A 23,042-nucleotide genomic window follows, 5' to 3' on the forward strand; every position below is an offset into this window, starting at 1 on the left:
CTGTGTCTGTTTGGGGTTTCCGGTTACTGTGTCCGGCCAACGTTAATGGTCACTGCGTCCAGTCAAGGTTTCCCATCAGTGCATCTGGTCTCTGCATCCAGTCAGCATATCCAGTCACTATGTCTGATCACTGTGTCCGGTCAGCACATCCGGTCACCATGTCTGGTCAAGGTTTCCCATCAGTGCATCTGGTCTCCGCGTCTGGTCAGCACATCCAGTCATCGCATCCACTGTGTCTGATCACTGTCCGGTCAGTACATCCGGTCACCATGTCCGGTCAAGGTTTCCCATCAGTGCATCTGGTCTCCGCGTCCGGTCAGCACATCCGGTCACCGCGTCCACTGTGTCTGATCACTGTGTCCGGTCAGCACATCCGGTCACCACGTCCGGTCAGGGTTTCCGGTCAAGGTTCCCCATCAGTGCATCCGGTCTCCGCGTCTGGTCAGCACATCTGGTCACTGCGTCGAGTCACTGTTGTCTGATCACTGTGTCCGGTCAGCACATCTGGTCACCGCGTCCAGTCACTGTGTCTGATCACTGTGTCCGGTCAGCACATCCGGTCACGCTCCGGGTTTCTGTGCAGGGGTTGAGAGCATGTGGCTTCAGCAGCCGTGGCCTCGTGCCTGTGACGTTGCTCATGAGCACGATTTCTGATGGCTGTGCGATTCCCCATCACGTGAGAGATCCAGGTCTGACCCAGGCCCATGCTGGTCCCCAATTTCTAGAGTGACGCCCCTGAGCCATCTTCATGGTGGCAGTTTTTAGATTTCTGAGGGGAGAGTAGGGCAGCTGGGGGGTGGGCCCTGCTGAAGAGGGGCTTCTAGTGGGGATGGGGGCACATGGAGGACAGGGCAGAGGGCAGAGCTCATGGTGTCAAAGGCACAGAAAATTGGGAAGATGCCGCTGGTTCTCCTTCATAGGTCTGGGCACTGGGAGGTAGGTGGTGGTCACAGGAAGCAACAGGGCCCAGGTGGTTGTGGGAGGGGAGGAGATGGGAGAGAGAGAGAGAGGAGGAGGAGGAGGAGAAGGAGGAGAAAGGAGTGGGGGAGAGAAGGGAGAGGAGAGAGGAGGGGGGTGGGGAGAAAGAAAAAAAGAGGAGGGAAGGAGATAGGAAGAGAGGAGGGAGGGGAGAACGGAGGGGTAGAGGAGAGAAGGGAAGAGACGGGAGAGGTGGGAGAGGGGCTGCTAGGCTTGGCTGGGGGGAGGGCGTGTCCCATGTTGGGAAGAAGGTGCCCCTCTCAGGGTGCTGGGATACTGCGTGCAGGAGAGCTACAGAGGCCATGTGCCCAGCCCAGAGACTTGGAGGCCTGGGACTGGGGCCACTTCTGGCAGGGTCAAAAGATGTGGAGTGTTGACGCACTGGCTAACTTCTCCCTGTGAAGTAGGCGTTGGCGAGGGCTGCACTGTGTGGGAGAACCCCAGAAACTTGGTTAATTCTCCCCTCTTCATCCTACCATGCATAGACCTTCCCCGTGTGCTGGGACTGGACAGTGCCAAGTGAGTGGGTGAGCTGGGGCAGCTGGGCAGGCGAAGAGCGCCAGAGTCCGCAGCACGGACGTGGTTTTGCCTGGGCCTCTCCCCACGTGCCTGGGCCTCAGAGGCCTCCATCCTGCACCCTGGCCTGTGCTGCTGAGTGGAGGACACTCGCCAACCCTCCCTGCCTCCCCTCAGCCTGCACGTAGGGCCTGGGCACCTCCTTGCCAAGTCTGGGAGATGCCCCTCCCAATCCCATCGCATCCCACTCCTCTGGCATCCCCCCGGGGACTTCCGTGCCTGTTCTGCCAGCCCCCGTCACATCCCAACGCCCGAAGGCCTGCCTGGGCCTCCTCAGGGGAGACCAGAAGCAGGTTAGAGTCCCACCTACTTGGAGACCACTTATGAGCTTCCGGATTGTACAGTCGCGCAGGAAAGGGGAGTTAAGCTGCCCGTTCCTGTCACGAGGGGAGTTCAGATGTAGCAGGCCAGGACCAGTGTGGGCACAAAGCCCTGGCAGGCCCTCCAGGAAGGACAGCACTGTGCGGGACGGTCTGGGCCACTCTTTATTAACAGCAGGTGTGGGAGAAGGTAAGGCAACAAGGCGATACTTGCACAAAGCTCCTAGCATTGTCCCAGGGTGGAGTTGGGGGTCCAGCTCCCACGCCACTTCCCTCCTGGCTCCACGCGCAAGCAGGGCAGGGGTGACATCCAGGTAATAGAACCGCTGGTTCTGTCCTTGACCGTGACCCCGGGCCCCTGTGCTGGTGCATGCTTCAGGTAGCTGAGCCAGAGCTGATCCCCTTCAGCACCTGGGACACCCCCCATGTGACACCAGACTGCTGAGGGTTTGGGCTCAGACACACAGGTCACCGGTCGAGTTGACGTAAGGCTGGTCTCTGGAGGGACCCACAAGACACAGGGGTGCCTTCTGGGTCGCTCCGCGATGCCTCCTGGTTTCCCTTTTACTCTGGGGGCAGGGACTGCTGCATTTTTAAACCTGAAGTTGCTCAGTATTCCCAGCAGGAACCTTCTGTTCTCAGAGACAGACTCCATGCGCGGTCAGCTGCTAAAACACCTCCCTGCGCCCTCTCCCTGGTCGGCCATTGCTGCGGACAGGAGTGTGTACGGTGCGCAGACTCCAGGGTTTCTTCCAGCTCACCCAGGGTGAAGGGACTCGCTGGCATTTAATATCATGATATGCAAATCTTCGACTTTGAAGTTTGAACGTTCTGCTACCTCAAAAAGCATCTTTATTTTCAGCTATGATCATCCGTTTAAGTAAATGTTCCCGTAATTGCAAGATCCAGATAAAAAGTTCCTCTGCGGAGGCCTAGTGCTCCGCTGATTGTCTTCAGGCAGCTTGGTTAGGACTTCAGAGGACAGAAAAGCAGAGCCACTGTGAGGAAGGAAGCAGCCATCAGCTCAGAGACCGGGGACAAAACGAAAGGCTATTTATTCTGAGACCCGACTGTCGCCCACAAAGCTGAGCCAGGGTGGGGGCCTCTGCGTACAGGCTTGTGGCTTCTTGATGCCACAGGCCAGGGGACCATGACCTGGAACTGGAGCCACGCAACATCAGGCTCACGTGCGTCTGGCCTGTGGCTATCCCCGAAACCAGTGGCTTTGGCCCTTGTTCTCTGTGAGTAAAGTGGGCAATCTGGGTCTGATTCTGATCGAGTTGGTCTAGGATGGGCCTGGACCCCCGGCTTCTGCCAGGCTCCCCATGGCAGGTGGCTCGTCCTAGCAAACATGAGAGCCTCGGCTGTGGGCTGTGACCTCAGGGCGGGTGTATTCCCCAGGGATGTATGGTTGGAAAAGCAACTCAATGTTCTTTGTAACCAGCTCAAACAGATTTTCAGATGGCTGAAGCCCTTCCCAGCGCCTCATAGCAGGTGAACAGCTACTATGCTGCTGGCTTCCTCCAGAGTTCAAGTGCAAGGAAAGGAGTGGCCAAGTGCAGACACCCATCCCACTTGCGACTTCACTCCTCACTGGTACATGGGACCTGGTCATTCCTGGGGGGCTCTAGCCCCCCGCCCAGCCCTGGGGCTGCCCCAAGCTCCATTCCCCTGAGAGCAGAGGAAATGTATGGCCTGGGAGCACAGGTGTAACCTTCTTCCTGGGGGTGAGAGAATGTTCTGGCATCAGGATGGCCAGAGAACACCTCGTAGTACTTCGCTTTCCAGGGAACCAGTGTCCCCCCTCTGTTTGGCTTGAGGATCATCTCCCAGGTGGGTATTATGGGGGCTCCAGACACATCCCCCAAGCTTAGTTACTACTGGGAGTGTTTTTAAAGGGGGATCTGGTCTAAGCATGACAGATCTTCCCAAACCCGCTTGAATTTCCTCCAAAGGGTTTTGTTACATGAACACTGCCTCCTGGGTGTGCTGGCCAGCGGTTCATTCTCCTATGAGGCATCCTGCAGCCCCCTCTTCCACTGCCTACTCGAAGCAAAGCCAGTGGGAGGAGGGGATAGGAGGGTCAACAGGAGACGTGGACGGGGCTGCCAGTGAGACTGCGTGGTGGGACCTTACAGCCACTTTTAGGCTGTCTCCCACAGACCCGAAGACCGGTAAGGCGCGGCTTGAAGTAAGTAGCCACTAAGCCACAGGTCCCTGTGCCCCGGTGCCAGCACTCCGTCCCCCTAAGGGAGGGGCGTGTGAGCCACGGACTTACAGAGATGAGGTCCAACTGTATGGTCCCAGTGTTCTCGGGGTCCAGCTGCTTAAAAACCCCTGCGGAGGAAGAAGGGCCATCCCCCGTGAGCGAGGCGGAACAGAGACCGTACTGTCCTCCTCCCCGTTTGTCCCAAGCCATTACTCCTGCCCTCTGTCCCCGTGGCAAAGGATCTTCATCGTCAACTGCAGATATGTCCTGGTTCAAGCGATCTCGCCTGACACAAAGGGCGGGCTGCCTTCACCCCAGCAGGGCTGAGAAGGGCCTTCCCCTGAAGGGCCACTTACTGAATAGCGTTTCCAGTCGAACCAGACACCGGACAAAATTGTCGAAGTCGATGATGAGTTCATCATCCGCAAAGCGAGCCACGATGACCTGGTGGAGCTGACAGGGCAGCTTGAAGCCTGCGGTGGGGTGAAGCCTCGAATTGAGCATCAGACGGTGCCCGAAGTGGCTCCCGTGCCTGTGCTCGCACCTGCGCCTGTACCTGTGCCTGTACCTGCACCTGCTCCGGTGCCTGTACCTGCTCCTCCGTGGAAGTGACCCTTCAGATCGCAACAACTGCTTTTGTTCCTAGGCGCTCTCCTGGGGGGACTCTCGTGCTTTGCAGAGATGGTGCCTCCTGCCCTTGCTCTGGAGTGGAGTCTGCTCGCCGGCCCTGCCTGGCTCCTCACTGGCTGACACGAGGCTGCCTGTGCCTCATCTCCTGTCTGTTTAGCTCAGAATCACCTTGGACACTAGACTCTTCTCGATGCACGGGGCAGAAACCGTTTATCGCAAAGTAGTGTGAATTCCCGCCCTTTCCACAGCAGCAGAATTTCTAATGAGCCATGGCTATGTGAAAGTGATCCCATGTCCCCCACCTGCCTTGCAGCCCGCTGAGGGAACGTGTGCCCTGAAAGCCAAGGAGCCTGTCTTTCCCTCCCCTGTCCACCTTTGGCCAGAATGTCGTGGCGGCAAGCCAGCGTGGTCAGGCAGGAAAGGGAGGTACTGCACTTGGACCGTTTGGGAGAGAAAGATGGCTGTTTGGGTCTCTGTGGAAGGATTACATCCCAACCAATAGAGTGGAGATGCCCAACGGGTGTGAGGGACTTACCCGGGGTGGGGGGCCCAGTGTGCTGAACACTGGTTCTGCCCGCTCGACCTGCCAGGCCCTCGGAAGGAAACTTGGACTTGTGAGGGCACAGCGGGCATTTTATTTTACCAGTTCGCTTTTAAAAGGGGGATGGACAGAAAGGATGAGCTAGCACCTGCCTCAATGCAGAGTAAGTGCTCACATGTTCTACACAAAACCAAGTCCTTACCGGCTTCCTCTAAGGCTTTCCTCATCTCATAAGAGTTCATGGTACCCGACTGGTCCACGTCAATTTCCCGGTAAATTTTCTGGAAAGAGCAAAACAGTTACAAAGACCATGATGCGAAGCTAGCAGGTGACGAGTTAGCGCGTGCTGTGTGCCGCGAAGGCATGAAGCTTGCCAGCTCTGCCTCTCCTCTGGCCTCGGAAAGTCACCCCATTTCTGCCTTAAACAGCTAATAGTGTCCACCTCTCTCCGTGAGCAGGCTTGTACACATGCGTGTCGGTCCACTAGCCAGCCACGGTGGACCCGTGTTGTGAAGTCACCTTTGTGCCTGGGGTGTCAAAAGTCCAAAGGACAAGAGGCTGCACAGACTCTTGAGGACACTTTCAGGGCAGCTGGAAGGTGACCCTATTACTGGCCTCTAGCAGGGGAGGGTGGGAGCAGACTAGGTCCATGGCAGAGGCTGGTCCTTGCTGTTCCTGCTGCCCATCATGCCTCTGGGGGTCAACTCCCCACTCCTGGGGATGTCCCTCTGCCCCCACAGAGGGTGCACCTGCCTTCATGGCCAGTCATAGACCCAGTGCCCCGCCTTCTGTCCCCATGGAGGGTGCACCAGCACCCACGTCCCTGATACGGACCCAGCGCCCCGCCTTCCGTCCCAAAGGAGGGCACACCAGCACCCACGGCCTGACATGGACCCGGCGCCCCGTCTTCTGCCTCCACAGAGGGTGTGCTCCCAGACACATCCCAGATATGGAACCACACGCCCTGCCTTCCATCCCAGGGGCACACCTGGTACTTCTGGATCTTCGTCCAGAGAACGTAGAATTCCTTCAGCCCCAGCTTCCCGCTGCCATCTGACTGTGCGCCGTTAAGGAAGGTTAAGGAAGGCCCCTGGGGGGCATCGTGCGGGCGTGTCACTGGATGGCGTGGCGCCCTCCGCAGTTATGGGGAGCACCAGCTGAAGCACCTCACGCGGCATTCAGGGGCCAGAGCTGCATCCACGGGCTGGTGGAGGGCCTGGCAGGGGCCCTAAGCCTGCTGAGAAGGCTGTCAGGTGACATGCAGGGGTGCTTCGCTGATTCTGAGACTATTTCTGGGGCCTCATGGGGGTCACTGGGACAGGAGGTGCTGGGAGCCCGGGAAACCAAACTTCTGGCAGCTCAGCCCAATCTCTGCCCTGAACGCGGTGAGGCAGATGGGCGGGTGGCCCTGGGAAAGAGATGCCCACAGCGGGCCTCCCTGTGCCTTTAACTAGAGAGAAAACCCACGACCAGAGAAAAACAGATTCACGCCAGAAACAGGACAGTCCGGTGAGGTTTTCCAGGGCCCCTCAGGAAACCAGCCCGAGCAGCCTGGGCCCAGCGGGTGGGCATCTCCCGCTGCCTGCGCAGGGGGCTGGGGCTTCTGGCGCTCCCTATGGGGGTTTCTGAGCAGGATGGGCAGGGGCTCAACGCCCCGACTGTGCTCCGCAGCACAAAAGGATACGTCCAGCATATCCACCATGATTTTGCAGGTTTCAATGCTGAAGCCATCCGACTTGATGTCCTGGCCTAGAAGACAAAGAATGATGGGGAAATCTCTGGGTCGGGGGCGGGGGGGGGGGGCTGTGCTGTCCAGAGGACCCCCCCCCGCCCAGGGCAGAAATGCCTGTGTGTGCCTCCAGGATAGGGGCCACTTCACCCTCTTCTAGTGGCACAGGGGGCTTGCGGGGTCAAAGGAGACAGAGAGGAACGTGTATTTGCTATGTCAGCCTGTGTCCGTGTAGACTGAGAAGCCCGGGGACCAGACACTCTCCAGAGCCACTGTGGCCCACTAGGAGAGTGGGGTACAGCAGTGGCTGGTGGCTGGCCAGAGACCCCTGTCACAAGACCCTTGTCACAGACCACGAGAGACTTGTCCTTTGTCATATCCTTGCAAATGCTGCAATGTAGCTTGTCTCCGAGCTGCCCTTGTGTGCACAAACCCCTCCATGGGCCCCGGGCGGAGGCCTGGATCAGTGGGTGGCCTGGGAGGCTGAGTCCAGGCACGGCCTGGCTCTTCCCTGCCCGCCCAGCCTCCGTATGTGTGGGAACAAGGCAGCTTTGAGGGCCGCATGCCTCAGCAGCTCTGTGACTTCACTCGTGCCTGGCAGCCTCCAGGCCAAACACCAGCTTCTTGTCCTCACCCGGCCTGCCTGGGAGGAACCAGCTACGTGTGGCTCCTGAGCTGGGCGCACTGCCCATGTGCTCTGGGGTGGGTGACCCCACCAGCCCAGGTACTTCTAGAGAGGTTGCTCCTGTGGGGGGTTAGGCCAGCTTCTGGGCAGTGCACGGGGCTGCTGCCCAAAACACAGCGACATCCAGGCTCTCAGGGGCTCTGGGGCAGCCGTGTTTCTCAGGATGAATCAATGGGGAAGAAACGTGTCCCGTGAGGCTGGGCCACACTTGGGGTGAACGAGCCTCAAGGTCCGTGGGAGGTATTCCGGCTTTGCCCCAGGTCCCTCTCCTGCATCGCCCTTTTCTTCCAGGAGACCCGACTGCCACCACCGCAGCCTTGGAGTCGCCAGTCTGGCTCATGGGCTCAAACAGTAAGTCAGATGAGGCTCCTGGGCCTGCACACTGGAGAGATGCTTATGGACTGTTCTGGTGGTCTGAGTCTAAGATGGTCTCTGTCCTTGCACCCCAGCTACACAGGGAGATGTGGACTCCATCTGCAACCCCACTATATACAGCCGGGGTTCACAGCTTGGGGACCTTTGGGCCAGTGGGTGGGGCTGACTCAGCCCTCCTTACCAGCTGCTCCTCCGAGGGGCCGCCCCATGGCACCCCTCTGGGAAGTTAGGTACCCACCCACCCACTTCATGGGCGAGGAAAGAGCCTGGGGTCATGCGCCCAGCTTCGAGCAACAGCCGGCCGGTGGTGGGAACTGGGGTGTGGCCTCTGACCTCCACCTGGACCCTTTGTACTTTGTTTCATCGGGGCACTCAGAGACTCCTCTACCCAGTGCAGTGGGGGTGGGCACAGATGTTGCTGCGGGAGAGGGGGGTGGAAGGGCGCAGGGAGCGCCAGCAGGGCACTTACGCCTGGCCAACACTCTCCTCAGGATGGTCTGTAGCTCAAAGGCAGAAATCTCTGCGTCCTGTGGACATGAAGCAGAGCGTGGTTACATGGGGGCACAGGACCCTGAAGGCCCGCTCTGGGGCAGGTGCACTAGGTGGGTCAGGGCAGGGTCTGTAATGCACATTTCAAACGCCCCCAGACCGCATGGTACACCTGCTCCAGGTGGACTTCCAGCACAGTTCTGAGCTCTGGAGGGTATAGGGGTAAGCCCTCCACTCCACGCGCATGTGTGGCCCCACAGGCCGTCCTCCCCTATGAAACTCGGGCCTGGCTTCCTGTAAAGCTGGTTAGGACCAGCACTCTTTCTGTGGCTAGGACTACTCGGGGGTTCAGGTGCCTCTGTGCACGCACACACGAACTGGATAAGGGGGGGTACCAAGCCCCAAGATTGGCCGTGGTCCCTTCTGCCTCCTGGGGCTGGGGGCGGGGCCTGTATATGACTGGACCAGTGGGGAAATGTCTCTGTCCCTTAGAGACCGGGATGCGGGGGGCACCTGCTGCACTCCGATGGGGTGGGCCGGCTTCCTGTGCAGGACGGAGGAAGGCACCAGGTTCTGGACCTGGTGGGAGCAGCTGACAGCAGCCCGAGGCCCACATGGCTCCCGCAATCAACACAGTAGAGATTTGAAACACTTGTTCCCACTCTGCCCCCGCCCTGGGTATCTTTGTGAAAAATCAAGGATAAGGTCTGAGCCCCACGTCCCAGCTGGAGTGGGAGAGATGAGAGCAGGAACCCTACCACGAGGAACACGGGGCCAGAGCTGACTCTGAGCTGGCAGCCCCACCGTGTGGGCAGGACGTGGGTGGGAGCCTGAGTTCCATCCGTGTTTCCTCTCTGCTTTCTGTGGTTTCCTTTGTCCCTCTGAACTGGAGTCTCCTCGAGGATGAAACCGTCCCTCCCTTTGCAGCGACCAGAGCACATGGCAGAGCCCACAGGGACACCCACCTCGCCTGCCAGTTGGGCAAACAGCCTCCTGAAGCCGTCATCAATGTCGTCCTCGCTGGCCTCTATCTGGAAGGAGGGGCACATGGCTGGAAGCGGGTCAGAGCCAGGAGGGGGCCTCCCCCACCTCCCATGGGCCTAAGGGCCAAGTTATGGGCTTGACGGGAAGGATGGCAAAGAATGAAGGAAAGATTTTTTCTAGTGAAGACAGGAGAGGAATGGCGACTCTGTGGGAGGGATTAGTGAGCTCCTCACAGTGTCTTCTCTGACCTGCGACCAGAATGGCCCTCTCTGATCTATACTAGTGGGGATTCAGAAGCAGAGCCTAGCCAGAATGTTCTAGAAGGCCTGTGACAATGGCCCTCTGGGACTGTTCAGTCTCTCCCTGGGGACCCAGGACAAGCTGCTGAACCGAGGGTTATCAGGCCTGGGGACAGCAGGCCTGTCCTGTGGATGGCAGTGTCCTCCCTCGACTCTGAATTTCTTGTGGGTGGGTCTCAGAGACCCTGAGCCCCAGTCACCAGTATTTCAACAGAACCTCTTGGAACCCTTGGGGCCATGGGAACCTTGTCGCCCAGAGTTTTCATTTTATGATTAAGGAAACTGAGGCCAGAGAGTCATTGGAAACCTGAATCCTGCATGGTGGTCAGCGCGGGTGCGGGAGGCAGAGCCTAGTCTGGAGCTGAGGGCATCAAGTCCTCCTAAACCCTGGCGATCCTGTGTTGTTGCTCTGGACCCTGGGTTGTCCGCGGCAGAACAGGGGTGGGAGTTTAGGGGCTGCACATACCTCGTCAAGGTTGGCCTCGATCTCGTCGTCAACAACCCTGGAGACAGAAGGAAACTGTGTCACTGAGGCCGGGGTGTAGTTTGTGAGCCCAGTGCTGCCTGCAGGGCTGAGTCCCTCTCCACAATGAAGGGACTTAAGAGTCAGAAGGTCCTTCTTGGGCCCGAGGATCCCATGCCAGGCTGCTGAGAGTCTGGTTTGCCATGCCTGCATCTGGCAGAAGCCATTAGGCCCATGGCTGGCCTGACCTGGCAGTTCGCACACATGGTCCTGGGTCTTGGACAGGGAGCAGGTGGCTTTTTGCCGTGTCTGCTTCCCGTCCATTCAAAGCCCCCGTGGTCTTTCAGTAAATCCCCTTTTGGTTAAGCTGCCTGAGGTGGATTACGTCTCTTGCAATCAGGCACCCAACTGAAGAGACATGGTCCAGGCGGTGGCCGCTGTGAGGTGAGGCCGTCCTGGCGGCAGTGTCAGGTGGACAGGGCCCACTGGCGCCCACCCTGGGCAGGATAGGGTTACTACTCCGTGTGACCACAGGGTCTGCGCTTGCCAGTCAGTCCGTGTGGTTACGTGTGGTTATGGTGAACCTGACCACACACCACTGTGCTGGAACCGCAGAGACGTCGAGTGACAACAACACTCAAGTCCTTCTTGACCCCACCTCCCCTGCTAACCCGGGCAGCAGCAGGTGTTCCAGACCTAGACACTGGGAGCCACACTTGGAGGGTCAGGACCAGCCACAGGAACCTGGAGGGCGGGGCAGTCAGGCCACCTACTGGTAGTCGGCTTTCTTCTCGGAGAATACTCGGACACAGAAGTCCCCATCCTTGTTGGGCTCGAAGGTGGAGGGCACCAGGACGTACTCTCCGGGCGGCAGCTTGAAGCGGTTGAGCACCTCGCGCAGGTTGATGAAGGTGTCTGACCGCTCCCTCGCTCGGTGCGTCAGGAAGAAGTTTCTGCTGAGATGGATGTTGGTCTGTCCGTACATCTGGTGGACAAACGGAAACGGCGGTGGGGGGTAGTCAGATGCACAGTGTCTGGGTCGTTCCACATCCAGAGAAGGGGTGGCCCGGGGAGACCTGGAGGCACGTGCAGCAGGGGCCCCACGTGTGCCCAGCTCTGCAGAGAGGCCCCATCTGCATGTGGAGGTCCTCGGGCTTCCTCACAGGGGTTCAGGGATCTGCGTGGTGCGCCATACAGATGGAAGCGAGGACAGGGCTTGCCTGGGGATCCAGGCCTCCCTCTGTGTTCCCACACTATCTCGTAGTCTGTGGGGTGCCTCGTTCTCCTTGGGCTTGTTTTAGGAGAACTGGGGACTCTGAAGAGCCTCCTGCTGTCCCAGGACCACACAACTAAACCATGCACAGGTCCTGTGGGGCTGCCCAGGAGGCCTGGCCCTGAGCTCCGACCAGCAGGGTCTGGGACCTGAGCCACCTCACCAGGGCCCGGGAGGGCATGGGGCCTCATCCTTCGCAACCGCCTGCCCCTGCCCAGGCTTCACAGGACCCCTGAGCCGGTGGTCTAAGCCTTGTGCCCATTGGCGACCCCGTGCCAACGTCTGCCAGGCGTACCTCCTCTGGAACCTGCAGGGAGAGAGGGGAACGAGTCACTCAGCCTGCAGGGTGGCTGCAGGAAGGCCTGACTGCGCCATCCGCCCGCAGCAGCTCGTTCACAACTGTGTCCACAAGGTGGTTGTTTTCCAAGCGACCCAAGCATTCCCACGCTGAAAACAAAGCCCCGATCTAGCCCCTCACAGGCGAGCCCTTCACACTGTTCCGGACTCAGAGCCTAAACCCGAGGCCTGGAGCCTCGCAGGAACGGGTCTGGCTCACTCCGCCCCCGGCTCGCAGAAGCAGTGCTGTGCCCTCGGGGAGACAGGGCAGTGAAGGGGGTGCCGCCGGGCTGGGGGGCAGTGGGCATCTGCTCCTGGCCGCTGCCAGAGCCCCCGGGGGCATCCCATCCCCGTGAGGTGGGGGTAGAGGGAAGCTAGCGTTTTCCTGGGTCACTCCGTCCCAGATCTGAAGCCTTCAGCTCCCACTGCAGAGACGAAGGGGCTCGGAGTTATGAGCCTTGTTTGAAATGATGGCATCTAACCAACTCTGCTTGGTGAGTAAACGGGCAGGTGTCCCGGGGCCACTTTTCCCGTGAGGAGCAAGCAGGGCCATGTCTCCTGGCTGCTGACTTCTACCAGGTGTGGGCTCCTCTCCCCACCACCCTCTCAGGTGGCTCAGGCTGTCCCTGTGACCTCACTGGTGACCTCACGGAACAGGGGCCCACTGGGGACTCTACCCACCAGTGGAACAGATCTGGTCAGTGCTGCAGGGAGGAGTGGAGAGGGTGCCGGGGTCCAGCCCCAGATGGCTGAGCTGGGCTTTTCTTGAATATGGTTCGATGCAAGGACATGTGGGAGACAGCATGAAAGCCAGTGTTCCCTGTCCAGAGCTGCTCCTAGGCCCTGCCCCGGGCTGGGCTCCCACCAGCTGGGCGCTGGAACAGTTCCCGCCCTTGCCATATTCCCAGATGGGGTTCAGGAAGCTCTGTTCTTAAGTCTCTTTTGTTCCAAGGAGAGTGGTGCCAGGCCTGGGGGTAGGGTCTCAGAAGAGGCAGGAGGCCCCTATAAATAAAGTGGACTACCCAGGAAGCTGCCTGTGGGGGCCCAGATAGCAGCTCAGCACCTGCAGGGACCTCAAGCCTTCTCCTGAGACTGGCCGGGCCCAGATGCTGGCTCTCGTGGAAGCTTCACTTTGCCCCGGCCCAGCTCCCTGTCTGGGTCCCGCCTGGGTCTCAGGGCTGAGATGTAGGCAGGAGGGGAGGGGGCAGCCCCACCACGATGCTGCCCGCACCTCGTAGATGCCGAAGCCGATGGTGTGCATGTCCTCGCCCATCTTCCTCTGGCGTCTCCGGTGCTTCTGGATGAGGCCCACCAGGAAGGTGCAGCCGCTCTCCCCATCCTCCTGGTCCTCGTCCTCCTCCTCCAGCTTGATCAGGTACTGAGGGTTCATCCAGAAGGTGTCTGTGGGCAGAGGGGGCCGGGCTCCGTCACTCAGGACGCGGGAGCCCCAGGCGGGGGTGCAGGGGTGCAGCAGAGGTGGGCAGTGGGCACGGCAGGGGGCTTTTGCAGGGGGCGCGGCGGCGCTCGCCTAAACATGGTGGGTACTTTTCTGTACTGCTCCCTCCCACCCACCCGCAGGCTGGTCTCAGACAGCCTGTCATCATTCTGGAAGAGGCCATTAGAGCTGAGCGGTCCCCTCGCGGTACCTCTCCCTCCCCATGATCGATTGGGAAAGTCAGAGGTTGCCCAGCTGGCCTGGCTGGGCAGGCGGGGGCACACACCCCTGCACCTCCAGTGAACCCAGATGTCAGGAACATCCTATGCACAACTTAAGCCTCTTTTTCTGTGTCCCTCGTCCCCCCAGGCCTGTCCTGTTGTCCCCATGGTGTCTCTGCCCTCCCCACTTTCAAAACCTATTTACGGGAGGGACCTGAGGTTCATCACATTCGGAATAATTGTGCTGATTGCCTTCCCCTCTAATAGGATAAAGCTCTTTGTTGGGGAAAGAAAGGCACCATCCAGGGCCGGGCTTGGCTGATCCCAGCCCTGTGCACCCCAGCTGCCTGTTTTTACTGATAAAGTTTTATTAGAACACAGCCGTATCCCTTCATTTGATGGCCTTCGGGCTACAGCTATAGAGCCGGGAGTGTGATAGAACCTGATGGCCCCACATATTTGCCATCTGGCCCTTGAGAGAGTTTGCTGACCCCTGACCTAGCGGCTGGGGCACAGTGCCTTCCCAGCACCTCTGGAACCGCCACTTGGAGGCCACACACTTGAGGTGAAGGATGAGAGGCTCTGGGCTGGAGCAACCCGTCTGCTTGCTGGACGAGCTGCTCTACAGCCTAGGATGCCACTGGGACCCTTGGGTCCCTCATCTGCAACACAGAACCCAGACCTGCCGCCCCAGAGAGGCCCGCCATGCCAGCCCCAAGGCCAGACCACGTGTGCTCAAGTCCCTGGGAGCTCATGGCCCAGGGCAGGTCCCTAAACCTCTGCGGGCCCGGGCAGCCTCCTCTCCCAAGATGGAGCCGCAGGAACTGGTCACCGAGACCCAAGGAACGGCCTGATCAGCCCCTTGGGACAGTCCCTCAGGCCCAACCTGGAGGTCTTGTGGACTCAGTGTCTGCGTTGCGAGGAGAGGGGCCCCGGCCCATGCGGCAGAAGGTCCCAGGATCCCCAAAGGCAGGGCCTGGACTGTGGGCTGTGTTATGTGTTAGGGCCCTCGGGTGAGGTCCCTCCCTGGGGGCCTAGCTGCCCGTGGACAGAGAAGCCGAGGGCATGAGCCGGGACTGGGCATAGTGGGGTCTTACTGGGGTAGTTCCGGCAGCCTCCTGCTGTGGAGCCCCGTCTCCAGTTCCCGTCCATCTTGGTGAGTTTCCACTTCTTATAGGACTCGCTGGTGAGCGTGTCAGGGGTCAGGTTGCAAATCTCCAGACGGGAGTAGTGCCTCAGGAAGTCGCTGAAAGACATCCTGGCAGAAGCGGGGGACATAGGCACCCAGGTTACAAGACAACCCATGGACACACACCTTGATTTTCTGCCCAAGGCCGGACAGAGAGCTGGCGGAGGTCGGGCTGCTCTGAGCACTGAGCCAGGCCGCGTGGAGGCAGCGGTGGTGGTAGGGCCCAGCCCTGCTCTCCAAGGGCCCATTTCCTAAGGTGTTGGGATGACCCTAGCGCTGGCGGGGGAGAAAGGCCGTGTCTCTCCCACAGGATGTGAATGAGCTTCTCTATGAAGCTGCTCAGCTCTGAGACCCCACGGTTGAGAGGGACAAATCAGGGAGGAGGAAAAAGGGTTTCATTCAGGGTCTTCTAGGGAACAAAGGACGATGACAAAAGCCGCTCCCATGCCTACGTGCCCCAACAACATCACCTGGCTCAGCTCCCCAGAGGCCCCTGGGCAGACCCCCCTCCCTGCGGCCTTACCAGAACTCCCCGTCCTCGTGCCGTTGAGTTAGCCGCTCCCTCACCTCTGGGTCCACAGTGTTCCAGTTGGGGCAGCTGGAGAACCACGGGACAGGATGGGCATTAGAAGCCAGTGCTATTGAGGCCTTGTCCCCAGGACCCCAGAGTGCAGGCCCAGGGATACGCTCCGGCACATCTGAGGGCCCAGACCACCCCTGGCTGGGTGAGGCTCGTAGCCTTGGTCAGGGCGGTGAGGGCAGACAGAACACGACCCATCGTCGGGAGAAGGGGAGAGCGCGGGCGGCCCACAAGTGGCAGCTCTCATAAGGGGAATGAAAAACCCCATGAGTGGCTGAGCTGGAGGCACTGGCCACCTGCCTGCCCTCCCCAACCCCGGGAAGGCCTGCCAGCGGGTGACTGCGCCAGGGAAGGTGTGCACCACAAGGTGATGGAAGGAGCCCAGGGTGTGCAGGAAGGCACGCAAACTGGCTAGAGAGGCACATGCCCTGAGTGGCCCCTGGGAGTGGGGACCCGGCCTCTGGGCCTGGCACCCGGGGCAAACCCCCGGCCCCGGCCCAGCCACCAGCCTTGCGGTCTCCCTTCCTGGACCCCCCCGCACCTCCCGGGAAGGGCACCCGGCTCACTTGTCGTTCCACTTCCCAGTCCACTCCACTTCTCCCCAGGGGTTGCGGATACGGATCAGCTTCTGCAGGCTTCCCGCACTTTCGACCTGAAGATGAGTTATGGGTAGCAGAGGGGAGGATGTGGAGTTCAAGCCAGGCCTGGAGGCACTCAGTCCCAAAGCACCCCCTCCATGAGCCAGGACGTGTCAGGTCTGTGTTATGGGGGGGGGGGGGGTCACGAGAGGGGGAAGGGCTGGACCCCCAGCCACTCGCGGCTGCTGGGTGTGGACCGTTCTGGGGGGTCCAGCCCATGGCAGATGCTGTGAGCCTGGGGCTCCAGTGCACAGTGCCCCCAAGCCTCCTGACTAGCGGAGGACGCACTGCCGTCACCCCCCCACCACAGAAGAGGGCCGAGCAGAAGGGGACGCCCAGCCTGGATCTGAGTCCTGGCAGGCGCTGCTATGAAGGGCGGGCAGCAGCTGGAGGGGTAACTACGGACTCTGCACTCGATGCTGTAAGGGGACTCATGTTTATTTCCCTCGGCAGGAAAACAGCACCGGCACCGTGTGAGATGGCGTCTCTTTCCTGGGAGACGCATTCAGGAGCCAAGTTTGACATCTGTGACTCACTTCCAAATGGCTCAGAAAACAGCACGGGGACACAAAACAGACGTGGAAAATCCTGTCGAGTCTAGGGAAACAGTGTTCGGGTGTTTCCTATTACGCTGTCGTTTCAGCTTTTCCATAGACTTGAGCTTTCTCCGAATAGATAGATGCATGTGTGTCGGGTGGGCGGAGAGTAAAACCAAACTTTAAGGTCAAACACCAAAAGGAGGCCCGGGTGGGTCAGAGGATGCGGGGTCCCCCGCGGGACGCGAGGCCAGCTGCGCGCCAGCGTGTGCAGTAACCAGTGACAGCCGCTGCTATGTGCTTGCGCGCACCTGCTGGGGGGCCATTGGACTCGCCACGCCGGCCCCATGGGGACACTGTCACCATCTCTCTGACCTGAGAATGCTCCGGGAGAAAGAACTCTCCAGAGAGCTGGAGAAATTAGCCCAGGCCGCCCAGGTGGCGAGAGGCAGTCAGACCTGATTGTGGACCGATCGTGGACCAATCGTGGACCGCAGGGAGAGCGCCCGAGCCGGCCCGTGGCCCGCAGAGGGCAGATGCTGGCCAGCAGCAGCTCCAGGACCGTCGGCCCCGCTCCCTGGGCCTCATGAGTTGGAGGCTTGGCTGCGGGGCTGTGAGACCGCGAGCCCCACTCAGGCAGTCCCCCACCAGATGCACTTCTGGGTGCCCCCCTGCAAACCTCTGTCCACCTTACCTCCTCGGCCCCGGTGACTGAGTACGCGTGCCCCTTCACCAGCTTCTGGAACGTGATGGCTTCTGAGTCCGCCATGCTGGTGATCTGGAAACATGGGACAGGTCAGGCCACTGGGCACAGCCTTGCTCTGCCCCACTCTGCCTTCTGTTCCCCCAGGTCCACCAAGGCCCTCAGTGCCAGCCTCCTATGGCAGCTCTCAGACGGCGGGGACAGCAGGGGCAGCCGGGGGGAGAGCACTGCACTGGTGAGTGGATAGGCATTCATGAGCCTTTGCAGGACCCTGGAGTGGGGCCGGTGGCCCTGGGCTCGGGACAGACCCAGGACGGGATCAGGTGGCCCCGGAGCCTGTGGTCTGGCCTGGCCCCACTGCGGGGTTCCCCGAGGACACTTCTGTGTATGTGGCCATCTGTGGGATTTGCTCCCGTTCTATCGGAACTTTCTTGGGGGCCCCCCGCTCCCCCCAACTATGGGGAAGAAGGGAGGCTGGTGTGTCTGTCTCGGTCAGTGGGAAGAAGGGCTGAGAGCAGGGTCTGCAGAACAAGCCAGAATCCCTGCCTGCAGTCTGGCAGAGAGAAGACGATGGGCGGAGGCCCAGCCGGGGCCTGCCACGCAATCCTGATACACTTTCAGCACCCCCAGAAACACAGTCTTGACTGCCAGTCTCCACTCCCGGAGACGGGGTCATCTGCAGTCTAAGACCCTCCCCCAGGGAACACTTAATAAAGTCAATTATTTCTTCAAGTTTACTAGGTTGCATTTGGTTTTTTAGCACATCAGACAGAGACTCTGGCCCCAAGAGCAGGGGTTTCTCTCTCTGTCCCCATGGGGAACGTGTTCCTGGTAGCACAGGGGTGGAGAGTGGACTCAGCCCCTAACCAGAGGACGCCTGGGGACATGAGGGGGTACACACCTCCTTGCAAGGCCTAGCCAACAAGGCCACCATGAGGGAACAGCCCCTCCTGAGCCTCCCACAGGCTTGTAGACCCTGCAGCTGGGAAGGGGAAGGGTGCCAGGCTCCAGGCCATGCAGGTCTCTCCCCAAGGGCAGGTGTCTGTACTGGGTCTTTCCCCAGGGACCAGCAGAAGGTAGGGGACTTGCAGAACCCGCGGTCCAAGCTGGCGGTGCCCAGAGGCGCCCTTGCCCCACCAGCTGTCCCCCACATGGCCTGGCTGTTACTGGCCGCCCCTGGGTTCCAGATGACACCCCTCCTGGTGGACGGGGATGGGCTCTGGCCCACCAGAGCTGGGAGAGGGGCCTGCACTCACATCGATGGAGCAGCCGAGGAGGGAGCCCTTCTGCAGGGCCTTCTGGATGATCCTGAACAGGTTGGGAGGGGCCTTCCTGAGCTCGTACCACTCAGCGATGCCCCCTGTGAAGTCCTCGAAGCCCTCAGTGGTGGCGCCCCCCGACAGTGCTTCATAACAGCCGTTGACCCTGAGGGGGGACAGATGCCGCTGCTGTTTCTCAAAGTGCCCCCCAATCCGACCTCCCGCCCTGACCCCGACCCCATGCCTCCTTGGCTGGGGGCTCCAGAGACCGTCTGCTCAGGTTCCCCGGGACTTGGGCTCCAGCAAATCTGCAGCCCGACGGGGGAGGCCCCGGCAGTCATCAGGTCTGACCTCCCGTACTGACTGTTCCTGTGTCCCCAGAAGGGCCAACCGGCTCCTTGGCTGCTTAGAACACACCAACTCGCTAATGATAAAGGGTCTACGCATAGCACAACCTGTGGCTTCTAGCTGTGCGACGGGGCGCGTGACGGAGACGTGGCTCCCAGGCCCCAGACGCTGACTCCCAGCCACGGGGAGCCTGGCCCTCCTCCCTGGCAGCAGCTGGACGCCATCTCTGGACGCCGGAGAGCCCGGGCAGCCTGGGTGGGAGGGGATCGCCTGCGGGGGCGCTGCCATGGGGCTGGCGGAGGACAGGCTGTGGGCTGGGGACGGGTCAAACCACTGCTAATGAAACACCATACGTTCTGCACCAGTTCCCGAGCTTTCCATCCCTCTGCAGGGGCCAGAACACCCACTGGCAAAACTCCACTGTCTTTAGCTGACAAAGACATCCCCAACCTGTCTGGGAAGTGGAGGTTATCCTCAAGGTCAGCAGTCTGTGCCACACCCATTCCTGTGTGGGAAGGGTGGCTAATGTGGCCGCGACGTGGTGAGCACGGTCACTGATTAGGCACGACATGGCCAGGCACCTGCCAGGCAAGCACTCCTTGCACTGAGACCCCACTTCTGGCCAGAGTCGTCCTTGACTCCCACCTGCCACTTTAGGACCCAGGCTGTCCGAGGGAGGGCCGCAGTCACTCACTTGGCGTAGGCCTTCTCCAGCAGCGCGCTCCAGAATTCACTGCCCTCTGCCGAGTGCACGAACAGCAGCTCCCCGTTCTTGGTGGGCAGCCTGTCGTCCACGACCACGTCCACCCACTCGCCATACTGCCAGAACTGGGGGGGCAGGGGACACGGGATGGGCTGGGGGAGGAGCCGGCAGCCACATGGGGACCCCTGGCCTCCGCAAGCCCGTCCTGGGAGGAGATGCTGCCCTTCCTCCGCTTGGCACAGCCTCACCGAGCAGCTGAGGGCAAAGGAACCTGTCCTTCCCTCCAAGCCCAGACCCACGTCTCGGACTGTGCCCCGAGTTTCCTGCTCTCTCAAGGATGCTACTTCTCATTTACCAGCATAAAAGGAGGCAGCAAGCAATAGCTCACTATTTTGTCTCAGATGTCCCGAAACAGGCTTTTCTAAACTTGGGAATGACCTCCCGAGTGCCTGCTCTACCTCCCTCCTTGCCTGTTCTGAGAGGCTTCCTACTGCTATCCTGGCAGGGCCCCCGTCAGGAGCAGGCCAGGGAGCCTGAGGCAGCCTCTCCAAGTCCTTCTACAGAACAGCACGGTCCTAAGGGTCTGATACACTTGGCTGAGCATGGGGACCTATTCCAGCCTCTGGGACCTGTTCCTAACTCCTAGGACTTGTCCTTACCTCCCCTCCCGCAACGAACTCTTCTAGCCCCCAGGTCCTTACCCCTGAGGACCTGTCCTTACCCCTCCTGGGTGCTGTTCTTACTCTTCCCAGGTCCTGTCCTTAGCCCACCAGGACCTGTTCTAGCACCCAGGAACTGCCCTTAGCCACCCCCAAGACCTGTCCTTACCCCCCACCCCCAAGGAACTCTTCTAGCCCCCAGGTCCTGTTCTTACCCCTGAGGACCTGTCCTGGGTCTCCAGGACCTTTACCCCCAGGACCTATTCTGGTCTTTTAGGGCCTGTCTTTACTCCCCAGGTCCTGTCCTTAGCCCCCAGGATATGTCCTAGCTCCCAGGACCTGTTCTAGTCTCCAGGAACTGCCCTTAGCACTCCCACTTAGGACCTGTCCTTACCACCCCCTAGGAACTCTTTTAGCCCTCTGGTCCTGTCCTTGGCCTCCCAGGTGCTGTCCTTACCCCCCAAGAACTGTCCACAGCCCTCCAGGTCCTGTCCTTATCCCCTAAGACCTGTCTTTCCCCAATGCCCGGTCCTATCCCTGGCCCCCCAGGACCTGTCTGTAGCCCCCCAGGACACACTGGGGAGAAGCCTGCACCGACATCAAGTCACCTGGAAGTGGAAAATCCCCGCATAGCTCTCCTGGAAGCTCTGGTTTAGGGGCACAACGCGAGCCAGGACCTCTTCATTCAAGGTGAGGGAGGCGATGGCCGCCAGGAGCCAGCAGTCACCTGGGAACACAGCACACGGCTCCAAGCAGGGGCCTCGCCCTGTCCGCCCCTGGGAGCTTGAAGCCGAGGATGGGGTGAACGCAGGTGAACACAGAGCCCCCGCGTGATGGGCGGGTTGTAGGGCTGGGTGACATCCTTAGTGCGGAGGTGACCTGGACGGAGGCAGGAGGACTCACTCGTGGGAAGACACGAGCCAGCCGCGCTGTCTTCCTGGCCCAGCCACCTGCCTGGCCCACGGAGGACACAGCAGGAGCCCTGGAGTGATGGGGTACCCACGCTTCTGGGGGCACAGGGCATACAGGTGAGCTCAGGTGAGCTGGGGGCGGGACACGCAGTGGCGCGGATGGGAGGGACATGGTTGGCAGGGAGGAGGGCACAGAGGCCACCAGCAGGTCCCACACAGGCTGTCCTGCGCATCCCACATGGGTCAGAAAAGGCTCATGGCCAGACTGCCCTCCAGGGGCGAGGGCACATGGACAGTCACTTTTAGGGGGTGGGAGGGCACCGTGCCGGGGCACAAGGACCAGGACAGTCGGATAGGCCCCTCCCCGAGCCGCTGTGCCCCCTTGCGGCTCAGGGACGGCCCAGCTGTCGTGGGAGCACGTGTGTGAAGTGGGTAAAGCACTCACACGCCCACGGGAGGTGCTCTGCACGCAAGCACTGGGACTGTCTTCAGTGCTCGGCAGTGAGCCGTGGGCAGCAACGGCGCGTCGCAGGGGCTCATGTTCACCTCCAAAGGCCGAGGCCCGCCACAGGCCCCCTGGGTAGGCTGAGGACCTTGAGTTCGGTCTGAACAAGTGTGCGCGTTCCTGCCACTTCCCACTGCAGCAACAGCACACGGCCTTGGAGGAGCTAATGGGCATCACTGGCTTCATGTTTCCTAAGGACGGGGCTCGGGAAGGCGCTACTGAAGGTCACTGAGCTCTTCCGGATTCCAGTCGACTACTTTGTGTCCTGACGGGTGGCGTGCGTGCGGTTCTCGGAGGCCTGGGCCAGGCAGCTCTGCTCTCCCAATCTGGAACCCGACACAGGCAAACCAATTCCCTTGCTCCTTCACTGGGAGGGCGCAGTGGTGCTGGGCATGCAGATGTGGCTTTCCTGCTCGCCTCCGGGAACCCCCGTGTGCCTCCGAGACTCTAGCCGCGCTGCATGCTCCGTCCATGAGGCTTCAGTGGCACAGACCCTGCCCCAGTTCCAGACGTGGGCCTGTGGTTTCCCAAGTATCACATTCCCCAGCCTGTTGTGGTCAGCCTGGAGAAGGTTCTGTGGCCCAGACACAGCACGTGAGGTGCCACGAGAGCTTTATGGGGGATTTGGCAGGAGTGTACAGGTGCTCTACTGCTGGGGAGGGGCAGCCTGCCTGGGAAAGGGCACACCTTGGAGGAAGAGGGGCTGGGAGACGGAGGGGGTTTAGAAACCAGGTCTTGCAGGCATTGCTGGAGACCCTGAATCAAGCCGTACCTGCAGCCCGATCTGCCTTGGACTCTTCTGCCATGTGATGCAATGACCTGTCTTCCTGAGCTCCAGGGCAGTGTAGGCAGCAGCCCTCACTGGTGGAGACCCTCAGATGTGCGGGCTACTCTCCTAGGAGCTTCCGGTCATTACCTCATCTCTTCCTCCCCGTGCTCCGTGAAGAGCATGAACGTGTCTTCGTCAGAGTGGAGCAGGACATGGCTGGGGAGGTTAAATGTGCTGCCAACGATTAAACAGTTATAACCAAGACTTTAAAAGGTGTGGTGTTTCAGTCCGTCAGATCTCCGAGACAACCTTTTGGGTCAAGTAGGCCTTGACATGAACCAAACTGGAGACCCCTGGCGTGTTCAGAGTATGGAGCTTGCAGAGAAATCTGGCGGTGGGAGTCTCTAGTTCTCATGGGGCAGGAGGCGAGCAGCCCCCACTGGGGGCATGGAAGTCTACCCAGAGGGGCTTCCCCGTGCTGAGCCCACACTGCTTGCTGCCTGGTCAGTAAAGCAAGCTTCGGCCGTTTCTGAGCATCGCGCTCTCCCACGTGGACCGTGTCACACTGTCCCCACCTGGAGCGCAAACCCACCACGTGTCCACTGTTCCTGGGCTCATGAGATCCCCTTTCCAGTCCTCTCCTTGTCCCCTGACCTCAGGTCCTCCCATGGCTTCAGTCCTTCTCTGGAAGCCTGGAGG

General features: G+C 60.3%; 1 protein-coding gene across 1 annotated transcript in view; it reads right to left on the minus strand.

The window, feature by feature from the left end:
* Nucleotides 1-2,021: 2,021 nt before the first annotated feature.
* CAPN2 (calpain 2) overlaps nucleotides 2,022-23,042 on the minus strand; it is a 41,100-nt gene continuing 20,079 nt past the window's right edge. The window contains exons 3-21 of the mRNA XM_047704525.1: nucleotides 20,767-20,885; nucleotides 19,491-19,624; nucleotides 18,446-18,614; nucleotides 17,181-17,264; nucleotides 15,879-15,964; nucleotides 15,256-15,330; nucleotides 14,641-14,801; nucleotides 13,119-13,288; nucleotides 11,847-11,858; nucleotides 11,052-11,263; nucleotides 10,282-10,318; nucleotides 9,498-9,563; nucleotides 8,513-8,570; nucleotides 6,939-7,003; nucleotides 6,243-6,311; nucleotides 5,457-5,535; nucleotides 4,440-4,556; nucleotides 4,153-4,211; nucleotides 2,022-2,872 (exon numbers count right to left, since the gene is read on the minus strand). Coding sequence (XP_047560481.1) covers nucleotides 2,849-2,872; nucleotides 4,153-4,211; nucleotides 4,440-4,556; nucleotides 5,457-5,535; nucleotides 6,243-6,311; nucleotides 6,939-7,003; nucleotides 8,513-8,570; nucleotides 9,498-9,563; nucleotides 10,282-10,318; nucleotides 11,052-11,263; nucleotides 11,847-11,858; nucleotides 13,119-13,288; nucleotides 14,641-14,801; nucleotides 15,256-15,330; nucleotides 15,879-15,964; nucleotides 17,181-17,264; nucleotides 18,446-18,614; nucleotides 19,491-19,624; nucleotides 20,767-20,885 — 1,796 coding nt within the window. The 3' untranslated portion in view covers nucleotides 2,022-2,848. The remainder of the gene's footprint in view (nucleotides 2,873-4,152; nucleotides 4,212-4,439; nucleotides 4,557-5,456; nucleotides 5,536-6,242; nucleotides 6,312-6,938; nucleotides 7,004-8,512; nucleotides 8,571-9,497; nucleotides 9,564-10,281; nucleotides 10,319-11,051; nucleotides 11,264-11,846; nucleotides 11,859-13,118; nucleotides 13,289-14,640; nucleotides 14,802-15,255; nucleotides 15,331-15,878; nucleotides 15,965-17,180; nucleotides 17,265-18,445; nucleotides 18,615-19,490; nucleotides 19,625-20,766; nucleotides 20,886-23,042) is intronic.

Source organism: Lutra lutra, chromosome 15, assembly GCF_902655055.1.
Source record: "Lutra lutra chromosome 15, mLutLut1.2, whole genome shotgun sequence".
In the NCBI taxonomy this organism is placed as follows: domain Eukaryota; kingdom Metazoa; phylum Chordata; class Mammalia; order Carnivora; family Mustelidae; genus Lutra; species Lutra lutra.